Source organism: Gambusia affinis, linkage group LG07, assembly GCF_019740435.1.
Source record: "Gambusia affinis linkage group LG07, SWU_Gaff_1.0, whole genome shotgun sequence".
Taxonomy (NCBI): domain Eukaryota; kingdom Metazoa; phylum Chordata; class Actinopteri; order Cyprinodontiformes; family Poeciliidae; genus Gambusia; species Gambusia affinis.
In genome coordinates this window covers 18,419,420-18,431,718 of record NC_057874.1, presented here as the reverse complement: position 1 = coordinate 18,431,718, position 12,299 = coordinate 18,419,420, and the positions used below count along the sequence as shown (strand labels likewise).

General features: G+C 36.6%; 1 protein-coding gene across 2 annotated transcripts; it reads right to left on the bottom strand.

Annotated features, from left to right (window-relative positions):
- Positions 1-764: 764 nt before the first annotated feature.
- On the bottom strand, positions 765-8,578 carry si:ch211-161c3.5 (uncharacterized protein C3orf18). Of its 2 annotated transcripts, XM_044121331.1 has the most exons (7): positions 8,205-8,578; positions 7,375-7,443; positions 7,006-7,232; positions 6,890-6,915; positions 5,746-5,875; positions 5,514-5,535; positions 3,141-3,275 (listed from the first exon to the last, which is right to left on the bottom strand). In XM_044121331.1, the coding sequence occupies exons 2-6, from the start codon at positions 7,436-7,438 to the stop codon at positions 5,530-5,532; spliced, it is 453 nt and encodes a 150-aa protein (XP_043977266.1). In that variant the 5' UTR covers positions 7,439-7,443; positions 8,205-8,578; the 3' UTR covers positions 3,141-3,275; positions 5,514-5,529. The 2 variants fall into 2 exon arrangements, with proteins under 2 accessions (XP_043977264.1, XP_043977266.1); XM_044121329.1 differs by lacking the exon at positions 5,514-5,535 and having other exon boundaries at positions 765-3,275; positions 8,205-8,577.
- Between the last annotated feature and the right edge of the window lie 3,721 nt (positions 8,579-12,299).

The window sequence follows — 12,299 nt, the reverse complement described above, 5'->3', positions numbered from 1 at the left end:
GCTTTACACTTCTCCACAACTTTATTCCTGCAGTATTCCTTGGTTTAATCCCTTGGTCTAGGTGGCTTCTCAAGGTAGTTGGTTACATCAGATTATTAGGGTTTAAATACAGATTTGTATTTTAAATACATTTTAAAACATGCATCCGTCCAGTTTATACGTATGCATCGCCTCCTGTTGGTCTACTGCATAAAAAGCCCACTAAAATACATTGCCGTTTCTGGTTGTAATATAACAAAAATGTCTAAAATGTTTAATAAGTTTCAATATTTTTGCAGGCCACTGTATTTAAGCTTCAGTTAAGCACAGAGGATTTTATTAGTTGGGCATAAAACACTCATTAGTTTTCACTGAAATGATTCAATGAAACCCCTTAACTAAGAGGTTTGCTGCTTTTTCCGGGTAAGATGTTTTGTTTCTGTTTACTTTCATGTTCATGATAAATAAAATACAACTTTTTTAACAGTGTGTTCAATGCTGGCAGAAATCCCAAGACATAAACTTTAAACCTGCATGTTTCCTGCAGGTGTGTTGATAATTTTTAGATCTTATATTGGTGAAGTTAGAAGATACACGAAGAATAAAAAAGTATATAGTTATAAAATTAGGTTGATAATTACAGGAAATACTCCTGTAGACAAAAAAAAAATGGTTGCTTCTTCATTAATAAGTAAACTTAAGAGCAAAACTGAGTTATAGATGCATGTTTGTACCCTGGACAAAGCTAAAAATATGAAATTTTTGGTTATTATAGGGCAGAAAAATCATTGATAATGTCACTTTATTTAAGTATTTGATATGGTTTTTATAATACATCAGCAAGGTATAGCGTTTAATTACAGAGGCTTTGTGTTCACAGAGACAGTTTCATTACCAGCCTCGTCTGGTTTAAGGCTACATGTTGATCAGCTCTAAGTTTGAGCAGAAACACTCACATGCTGATCCAGTCGTCAAGTCTCTTTGTTGCCCTCCATGGCAGACTAAATGCTCCTTCAGCTATGTGTGCCTCCAAATACCAAGTGGTCACTATAGATGCACATTACTACCACTGTTAATTATCACCAGATCATCCTAAACATACTGTAAAGAGAAGGCTCTGATATTTTAAGGGGGATTCTATTGGTATATATTACCAGTCAGAGTCGTACCTGTTGCAAACTGTCTGAACTACTTGAGTTTGTAAAAGAAGAGATTAGAGAGTAGAGCTAAGAACTTGTGAATTTAGTTACTTGCCTGTTTTTCTGAATTCATGTGAAATGTATTAAAATAGGTCAGCAAGTCAGAGTCAATACCCAAAGCAAAATGTGTAAGAAAATGTTGTAACCAGTCCTTCAGAGCTGCTGCTTTTCTACCTCCTTGAGATGTCCTCCTGGTTGAACACACTTGATTTAAATGAATGGACCATGCTTTTACTTTGAAGGGTTTGATGACAGACTGAGGAAATAATGAACTGTCATCAGGTGGGTTGGAGCAGGAACCCATTTGCAAAATGTAGCCCTTTTGCTAATTTAGTTCTAGTAAAAGCATAATTTGAACCAAATAATTTCTAAAGTGTAGTCACTATTACTGATTAAATTAACACTCTTTGTAAAGTTATCTTCAAGAAACTCTGAGCTACTAGTGTTTGCAACCTCCCATCTAATAAAAAGTGTCTGAGTTTTTAGTTAGCAGTTGTCTGACATCGGAAATCTTCAGACAGCTCTCTCCTAAAGATAAAATACTGATTGCTGATAAGTAATCCACAGAACCCTTCCTTAGAATTGCATCAACAGCAGATAACAAACCTCCAAAAAGTAGTTAATCTAAAATATCTGAACACGTTTTCTTGCAGGGATTTCTGTTCTTATGCTGACATGTTGGAAGTATTTCTCATAAAACGAGAATTTTTACAGATTATTTTTTCTAAAATCTCTAAAAAATGCATCAAACATGTCACTCTTGCATTGCTCATTACTTGAAAATCACCCATTTACTTTATATTCAAACACCTTTTCTTCTGTTTTTACTGATATATCATTTATGTATTTCAGCACTGTTGCCTAAGCTGCTGCCATATTACCGATTTATTCAATGTTGCATTGACTTTACTTATTTAGCCCTCCTGGACTACCTCTGAAGAGAACCAAGCCTGGGCCATTTGTGGCCTTTTAAGGCCACAAGTGTCCATCAGACCTGCAGGCAGAGTGGATCATAAAATCTTGAAATAACTTTTAAATAATAATGCAGTAGTCCACACACACACATCTCATCTCACTATATTGATATGACCAGAAGTGAATGAGAGTCAGCCTGAAAGGTGCCTCTTAATTTAACTCCAGCTAAGTCAGTGTGTTATTTTACACGAGCTGTGTTTGGATATTTACTCTTTCTGTAAGGGGACAATGTTGTTTTGTGATCTTACTGCTAGTGATATAGTTACATACAGTACTTGATCTAGTTTCAACTATTGAAAAGTTGAACTGTAACTTGAGAAATCATCTTTAATGCCTTACTTTTAACACAATGTAATAGCTATGTTACTGATATGTCCTCATCCACTTCTTTAATACAACTCACAAACCTGTGATATATATTTCGTTACAATTCTTTACGTTGTGATTTGTGTTACCTTGCTTCTATATCGCTTATCAATAAAAAATATCACACTCTTCATTTGTTGCCATGGATTGTGCTGTCTCTTTTCCTCTGGTTTTTTTAAAATATATTTTTAATGTGTACAGATGGAAATGATATTAATCCACAGTCTGTAACGAAGACAAATAGGGAGGAAAACAGGTTGAGGATGGCGACACATCCAGCATACGAGGTGTAAGACCACAAAATCACTATAACAGATTCACAATTTCCTCATATGAAACAGAAACATAGATGCAGAAACTGACGAGCTATTAAATATTTTAACAATGACGGAGCATAGTTTTTAAAAAACAAGGGTGCCACACTTAATTGGTGCCCCAGTGAATAATAATAATAGTGCAAGATCATTACTAACCCTTTGCATTGTTCTCAATGAGTTTTTTCTTTGATACAAGCATTTGACACGTTGTGAAGACAACATTTATCAGACCTCCAGTTCAAGCCTAAAACAGTCTAACTTCCCTTTGTTTTTCCCTTGTTAGTGACAGTCTGTGTCTGGGTATGTGGTCTGCAGCTCTCCTGCAGGCTGGGGTTGACCAGGCAGGGCAGAGGGGCTGTTAAGCATTGAGGGCTTTGGCAACATCTGTGAAGACCAGACGACTGGGTCGCTGCGTTGTCCCCTGGGAGGTTGTGAGAGTCTGAAGAGGAGAAAGCAGAGGAAGTTTATAATGAGTTCACTGCAACTCCTGTTTAGAAAGGTTGTTGATACGGACAAAAGTTTAGGTTCTTATATACACTGTAAAACATTTGAGCTGCATTTAGTTGTGTCTACTATCTGCTACTCTTTGAGCCAAATAAATTTAGTGAGTTTTAGATTACAACCTGAATGTGAGTTTGTGAAAGATAAACCTACAACAGTAAGTTAACTTTTTATTAATTCTGTCAAGCCTCCAAAAGTTGAATAAACTATAGTTTTTAGATTAGCACTTAAAAAAATTGAAGACAGGAGTGGAAATTATTTCCCCCAAATGTTTAGCGGTTTATTTTTGTATCCTGAGATGGAAGTGTGTTACAATGATCTGACTCCTGTGTTAAGAAAAATGTTTATTTTAAAGCTTGAGGATAATGTTCTGTTCACATTAAATGTTTTTAGCAGAATCTATTGTGATGTTTAATAAAACTCATAATCAGATCAGAAATTTTGTTCATGCAATTTGAAACAAGAATTTAAGTTATTCTAAAGTGAAATAAGTATTTATTTCAACTTGATATTGTGAGGGAAAATAACAGAAATGTGGCTCTTTCACTAGGAGAAAGCAGGTTTTTTCTTGCATATTGTGAAATAATTATTTGGTTTAAATTGCAGCATTAAGTTAAAACTCACAATTAAAGATTAATGAACTTAAAAAAACAATGTTTAGAAAAAGTGTCTCTTGTCAAATCAACTTCATGAACTTTAATTTCTGAGTTAAAATCAAAACAATTTTCTTGTCGACTTAAATTATATTTTCAAGTTAAACCACCTTCAAAGGTTTTACAGTGTAGCAATTATGTGTAGAAAAATGACTTCTAACATGTCAAGTGGTAATTAAAGCTCTTGCATTAATCCTAACATTCAGATTTTGATCAGTTGTACAATTAACACCAGATGCCACAAACATAAACGTAGGTAAATTTATTGTTACCCCTGATAAAGACGAGTAAAACTCCCCCAAAAAACTACCCATTGTTACAGCAACAAAATCTTAAACTGAAAAGCTTGAAAAATCCAACATTTACTTTAATTGCATTTATTTACTAATCGCAAATACTAATTCATATTAAGGCACATATTTGCCAGGAGTACAATAAATTTCTCCTATAGTAATTAAACAGATGAATGAATTGAGGGCAGCTTAAAACTTCTAAAACTGAAAGCAGCCCTTAGACAACTTTTAAAATCAGAAATTAACTTCTAATGTGTCCAACTAATAAAAATATGTACCGTATTTTCCGGACTACCGAGTGCACCTCATTGTGAGCCGCACCCACTAAATTTTTTTTTAAACTGGAAGCATACATACATAAGCCGCACCGGGCTACAAACCGCTGGTATCCCCAACGCTCTCGTTTTTCCACAAGGACACAGCAGAGGGCTGCGTCTTTAATAAATCTGCTATTAAGGACGCAGCCCTGCGTCTCCAACGCCAAACCATGGATTCGTTTATGTGCAGCGGCTGTTTTTCCCTCCTGTACTGCCAGATTGATAGCCTTCATCTTAAAAGCTACATCATATGAACTTTTTCGTGTGGTTTTCATGATAAAGGGATTATGAGTTTGAAGAAATTTCTCCGATGTGCCTGCAGCTAGCATGTGCTTCTTCTAAATGAAAATCCAGCGCTTTCTTCTTTGATTTCCAACTTTAAATGATTCAGTTCGTGCTAAAGAGCCCCCTGGTGGTTGAAGAAAAATCCACAGAAAAGTCGCACTGGGCGATAAGCCGCATGGTTCAAAGGGTGGGGAAAAAGTGGCGTCTTATAGACCGAAAAATACGGTAGATATTTTGTCTAAAACAAAAACTTGCACTGTGTGATTTTACTTGTACTGCATGGTTTATATTAGTTTACTTGTTAGTCCCACATTTTGTATCATAAGGCACCATTTTAAAGGTTTTTGCTCAGTTTTGTGTGGCCTTCAATAGCTAGATCTTCTACAAATTCATGGATGAAGGATAAATAATGAAAGTAAGTGATAGATTGTTAGGGTGCAGGTTCACAGAAAGAGACTTTAAGCAAAACTGTTTCTTTTATGTCAATTAATTTTCTTTAGATTAAAAAAATGTTTCAAACATTTTGCCTTCTTGTTACTATGGATACTGAAACAGGGACAGCATGAGCGTAGGGAAGAACAGTGAGGTTAAAAGAAGAGGTTCAAAGGTCACACGGGTGATACTTTACCATGTTTGCCCTTTTGTCAAAACTTTAAACAGAAATAAAAAAAGGAAAAAATTAACACAAAGACAGACAAAATCATAATAACCTCATTATAACCAACTGAAAGTTTTATACACAAGTACACATTAACAACTAAAAAAGAAAACTTTGACCAAAAAATCTTGAGGTTTAGTCATAATTAGATGTAGCTTAGATTAGAAATGTGCTGATGTTTTCTCTGCGCCGTCCGGCCTACCTTGGCGTTTGGACCTGCGAGGCTGCCGTCCCGTCCGTGATCCAGTAGTTCCTGTTCCAGCAGGTCGTCCTGTTCTTCAGCCGGGTCAAAGTTGTACATGGGCATGAGCTGATGTCTCAGCTTCTCTAACCTGAAACACAAACAGTCTGGTTCTGCTGCAGGTTTCTTTCTATGAGAAATTAGTTGTACCTTCCCACTGTCACCTCATGTTTTCCACGGAAAGCAAGAGGACTTTTGACTTCATAAGTAATTCTTGTATTACAAACTGCTTTTGTTCTGATGGTGTTGGAAATGTTTTTAGTTGGACTGAGTTGGAGTATTGATGAATAGATGTGAACATGTCAGCATTTTTCATATTGAAATGTTGTGGGGGGAAAAATTAGGAGACTCCTTTTGAGTTCTTTCTAAAGGAATGTTCACACATTGACATCTTTTAAATTTGTCTATGAAAAAGAAAATGATTTAATTATAGAAAAATATTATAGAAATTACACTTGTTTTGCTCATTAACAAAAAATACAATTTGGTTTAGGCTGAAGCTCTTCCATTCTGATGTCAAAATAATTCAATTTTAGGCTTAAATGTGCAAAGAATATTGTTAACATTCTGATCTTTGTTTATATTCTCTCTGACAAACTTCTCTCTGGCCTTCATGCCTTTCGTAGAAAGCAGAAGTTTCCTCCTTTCAGATCTCCAATCATAGGTAAACGTTTTTGTCTCTTTTTTTCACATATAATAGAATGGCTGTTTTTATCTTTTTCAGACTCAAAAGTTGCAAGTCTTTCTTCTGAAGGCCTCAGACCTTTGGATCTCACTATGGTGTTTGGTTTTTCTTCAACAGTCAGCAGAGCATCAAATTAAATGTTTTAGCAGGGCAAACCTCCCTCAAAGTGCCTCATAATGATGCTCTCATCATTATTATACATCCGCACTCTCTGGTCAATCAGCCATTTTTCTTAGAGGTTGCAAGTTCAGTTTAAAAACATAAAGATAATGCAAATTGCTAAACTGTTTTCCATCCAAAAAACCCACATTTGTCCATCTTAAGTTACATATTTAGATGCAAATTATGCAACACACTCCAAAAAAAAAAAACTTCCTCTAGCCTCTTGTAGAGATAGTTCAGTAAAATGTAAACACTTACCGCTTCCGTTTCCGAATGTACAGCATCTATAATAAAAATGACATTAAAATATCTATTAATTAGATCATCAAAAGGAGTAAAGAGCAACGTAGGAGAATCTTGAATCAGTTCCTTACTATTGCCACCGCTAAGCCAATGAGGGTGATGATGCCAAAGGGCACCAACAGCATTCCAACACTCGAGCCCTCAATCACCACGTCTGGAGCCACGGTGGCGTTGAAGCTGGTCTCGTTTGTTGTTGCTGCTGTCGTTGTTAGGGTAACAGTCATAAATGTTCTTGAGGTGATGTTTTCTCTAGGTCCGAGGCTCGTTGAGAGCAACGGGTCCGTGGCGGTTGTTGCAGCTGTCGAGAGAAAACTTGACGTTGTTTTGGCAGTATTCACAGCCATGGTCGGGTGTAGGTTTCTCAAGAAAATTTTCTCAAACTTTTTCCCTTTATTTTTGTGTGGATGTTGATGTGTTGCTTAGTTTCTAACGTGTCTCATGGTCAATACATCCGCCCTGCCGATGGTTTATGGTCTGCTGAGGCATTGATGGTTCTTCCTCCATATGAGCTGCAAAAGGAGACACAAGTAAAAATGCTTTACATATGTCTGTTGATGATATGCTTAAATCATTTTTTAGAACTCCAGATTTTTATTTAGCCCCTGGCTGTTAGTGCCAGCAAGGTTGTGGCGGGTGTTTCTTTTTTTTTCTTCTTCATTTTTTGGCAGGATGTGGGTAACAAACGTACAGGAGGAATCTGGTGTACATACTTCATAAAGTCAGAGGAATACTAACCACTCTAACTGTAACGTTCACCTCTAGGAAATGTGCTGGCAGCACTTTCAGACATCAAACTCAACTTACACCCACACACAGTGGTTCCATAAATATCCACTGCATGGCTTGAGCCCATGTTCCTCCCACCTACTTGCGTACTACACACGTCCCATGAGAGCAAATAGCACTTTTTCCCCGAGATTTACACGTATGAAGAGGTTCCTTTTTTAAAAGAGCTTGCTTTCTATGGTGATACAGGAAGGCACAGACATATGATCCATTCCTCCCTCCTCATCCTGTCTGCTTTTGCTCTTAATGAGGAACATGTGCAACTGAAGGCAACCAATGAAAAACAAAGGCTGGTTTTAGTCGGCTGGTGTAGTTCAGTCTGCTTTGCCCTGCTCTGCACAAAAACAAACGCTCACAGCTCTCTGCATGGGATCATGTCATGCTCCTCTTGATGTTATTTTTAGTTAAGATGTGCTGCATCTTGCCTGCTAATCCTGCCAACATGAGCAGGTCTCTTACCCTTAGATCAGATATTCATACGTACCTCAACATACAACATGCATGTTAAGAGGTGAGCAACAGCAGGTCTGGGGCTATCTAACAGCAGGAAACATTCATAGGAAGAGGTAACATTTGCTCCATTTGCCTCCTCCTCTTCTCCTACCCCCTTCAGCAATGCAGGTACTGCACAGGCTGTTTACACTGACACAACAGCCATTTGCTCTAAGGATGAACTCCACAAATCAAAAGTAACCCTATCCTGGCTGCCAACCCCCAAGAGATTCCACCCTTCCAGTTCTTCGAGTTGCTTCCTTGGATTCACTCCCGCTGTCTTGCCCTTTTTCTTGTATTTCACACAACAGAGGCTGCTCTTGGGATGCTGCAAACAGAAGATCAGTGCTGTGAGCTCCCTCCCCCTTCACCCTGCAATTGGTCCGATGGCTTCAAGATCATGAATGTGGTTGGCTGCATCTGCTGCCTGTTTGGCTTTACAGGGATGAAAATGGGATTTAATGGCTGTGACCACCAGATGCTGTCAGAGCCATGTGAATGACTGCATCCGGGTGGTAGGGCTGAGGAAATTAACCCTGTGATGGCTAACCCTCAATCCAATGACTTTACTCACACAAGCAGGAAATAAAATGCTGTTCAAGATTTTTTTTTTTTTCTTAAATAGTCCTAACTTTTATTTAAAGTAATTTCTAGGCCAGATAGTGTGCTTGGCAACAACAAAAGGAGTGTCAACAAAATCAAATTTTCAGATTATGTGTAATTTGGCAGCAATCACTAACACAAATATGTAAAGTGAAGTAAAAAGTAGATGCTAAAAAGTGTGTTTTAATATTTCTATTTTCCTGTTTCTGCATTACAAAATTTATACTTCAAGTTTGTAAATCTTAACACGTTTTGCTACTGACAACAAAAACATGGTTGGGAAAAAGGGATTTTTTTGTGTACATTCATCTCTATCTCAAAAAATTGAGCTACAGACCATATAAATTTTAATCTAACAAAGATAGCTTAGGATGTTTAATAGAAGCTATTTTTCTTTATTACATAGACCCTGTGTGGAAAATTAAAGTCCTTTTAGCCAAAAAAGCATGAGGAAAATTTAACATTTGCTACAGCTCAGATTAAAGGCAAAGCAATCGTTTTTATGTCTAACATAAAAATGTCTTTCATTGCTTTGCCTTTAATCTGTAGCAAATGTTAATCTTCAAAAAGGCCCTAAATCAATTTTCAGATCATTCTTCACCAATTTATTGAAAGCAAAATGTTTATAATTCTTGAAAAATGACTTTAAAATGACTCAGGAACATTCAATTGAAAATCTTTCTTGGTATTTTAGAAATGCAGAGCTATAGCATATTAAGGGCTTCTGATTTCTCTCTATGATGATGAATCTAGTGAGAGGTCATCAGATTTACACCAAACATAAAGAAGTGTAATGTCTACCCGTTTTTGTTTTGGGGTTCAACAAAACTGGAACAAATTTAGGGGGCGGGGGGCATGGTTTGCATATTATTAAAATATATTTAGGAAACCATGTAATTTTCTGTTGGCAATGCCAGCAACATGCAGAGAACTGAAAATGGCTGAGAATCATGGGCCACGCTGCACAGCATGAAGAATACACTACCGTACAATCCATAGGTAATGGCCATACATCACAGGTTCAGTAGAACGTCCCACAATCGTTGACAGTAAAAGGAGTTCATTGTTGCGTTCACATTGCACAGTTAAACCTCTATAGATGTAAAAGAAACAACATATATAAAAGAGATCCAGGACAACTGACGGCTTATGTGGGCCAGAACGCTTTTAGCATGAACCGAGGTGAAATGAAGCGTCCTGTGGTGTGACAAATTAGATTTTAAATTTCTGATGGATATGAAGGGCAAAGCACCCTCAGAGCAGAAGAAGAGTGAGATCATCTGGTTTATGATCTGTACAGGTTAGAAGCAGCTAGAGTCTCTGATGTGAATGAATTAATGCAATAATAATAAAAAAAACCTGCATATCAATTCACATCTTGTATGCAAACTTGTATTGATATTAACAATTTTAAAACTCGATGGTTCTGTAGTGAAGGTGATTTGCGATAACCTGCCTGCATTTTGTTCCATGAAGAAGAATTAGCAATCGAAATTAGGCAGCACAGTGGTCATGCCTTATCCTCCCATCATGAAGGACTTTAGTTCGAACCATAACTGAACTTTTAGCCAATAATGCCTGAAGGTCTCCTGGAGTGGATTTATCATATTCTCACAATTCCTGCATTGGTGTTCACAGCCCTTGAACTTTCTCATGTTCTGTCATATTAGAGTCACAAACTTAAATTATTATTATTTTTTTTGTTGGTTTGTTTTTTGCCTTAATAGAACAACACAATGTTGTTCATAATTTCTGTGTGGAAGCAGAAGGATGTTTGTTTTTTTGTTTAGTTTTTTTGTACAAATGGAAAAAGCGTGGTTTCCATATTTGTTATTGCATGTTTCTTGCAGATTTGTGCATGGAGGCTGAAATTTCTCTACACTCTTCTCAGTAAAATAGATCAAGTTCAGTCAGATTTAATAGATAGTATTCATAAAAATCCATTTGCGAAGTTATGCCACACATTATTAATTTTATATAGGTTAATCTTTAACTGGACTATTATTTAGTCTCATTATGATGTGAATAACACCATTCCTCTGTGCTTCAGGCTCATGGTCCAGCAGGAAGGAAAATCTTTACGCCTGGTGGATTTTTTTTACAGAATGGTCTTTTATTTTGTTCCCTCTACATTCCCATAGACCCTATGGTCTTCCCTCTTTCTGCTGAAGTAAAGACTCCCCACATCTTGCTTCCACTAACACCATGTTTCACAGTGCAGTTGATATTTTAAGAGTAAAATGCAGTTATTATTTTCTGCCGTTTATAGGATTGTCCTACAGGTAAACAAGATTTATTTTGATATCATCCAATCATAGAGCTCTCCCCTAGATGCCTTGAGAACAAGCTGCAAATCTTATAATTTCATTTCAGCAATGAATTTAGTTCTTGCCACTTTTTCATAAAATCCAGATTTATGGAGGGAATAACTTATAGTTGACTTGTTGACATATTACCTGAGCTGTGGATCATTGCAGCTCCTCCAGAGAAATAATCAGCCTGTGTTTTTTGAACACCCAGTCACATGCTGGTTGTTCAAAGGTCATGAATACTTTTGCCTGACACTGAACCAAGCCTTTCTTTCACCATTTAAATCAATGCATGTTAGGTTAATTCAATCAATTAAGTGTATTTGTTTTGCACATTTCAGCAACAAAGCAGTTCAAAGTGCTTTATATCATAAAAACGGCAATTCTAAATAGATACAAAGCTGAGCATGGATTTTTAGTATTAAGTCAGATTTTTAAGGATGACTCACAAGAATATAAGATGTTAATAAAGTACTTTACAAAATTTTCCAGTACTCTTCTAGATTTCTATAGCTGCAGTCTTTCTAAAAGTAAAGGGGATTTTTAAGAGGGGATACATGTTACCCCTCTTTAAAAAAAAAACATCCATTCATTCAATTAACCCTGCATATTTTTCAGGTTACGCCATGCTGCTTGTATGTACGTTTTTGCACAGCATCGCAAGGTTTGTGAAACTGTGAACTGTAGCTCGCTCAATAAAAGGGATGCACTTTTCAAATATTTACAGAGCGTCTCAGACACAATCTCAAATTGCAGTATCTCACGTTACACCAGTTCTTTCTTCTTCTCTGCTCACAGAGAAGAAGGAGGCACAAGACAAGCAGGAAAGCAGCAGGGGAAATAGGAAACAGGAAAGGAAATGGTATTGATATCCTCCAGCACTACAGATGAAATAACAAAAATACAGCTTAATTGTGCACATTTCTGAAAGGGAATGTCCATGAAAACTTTCACCAGCTCGCTGAACTAAAAGTTTATATAAAAGGTTAAAGAAATTAGCATTTTATTGCTGTAATTAAAAATGAGATAATGTTCCTATGTACAAAACTTGCACTTAAAAATGAGACTTTATTGAATTGTTAATTATCACAGAAATGAAACAAAACATACTAAAGTAGTAATTGCTTTAATCTGACTTCAGAATGTAACAATAAGCCAGGAAGCAAAATCAATCT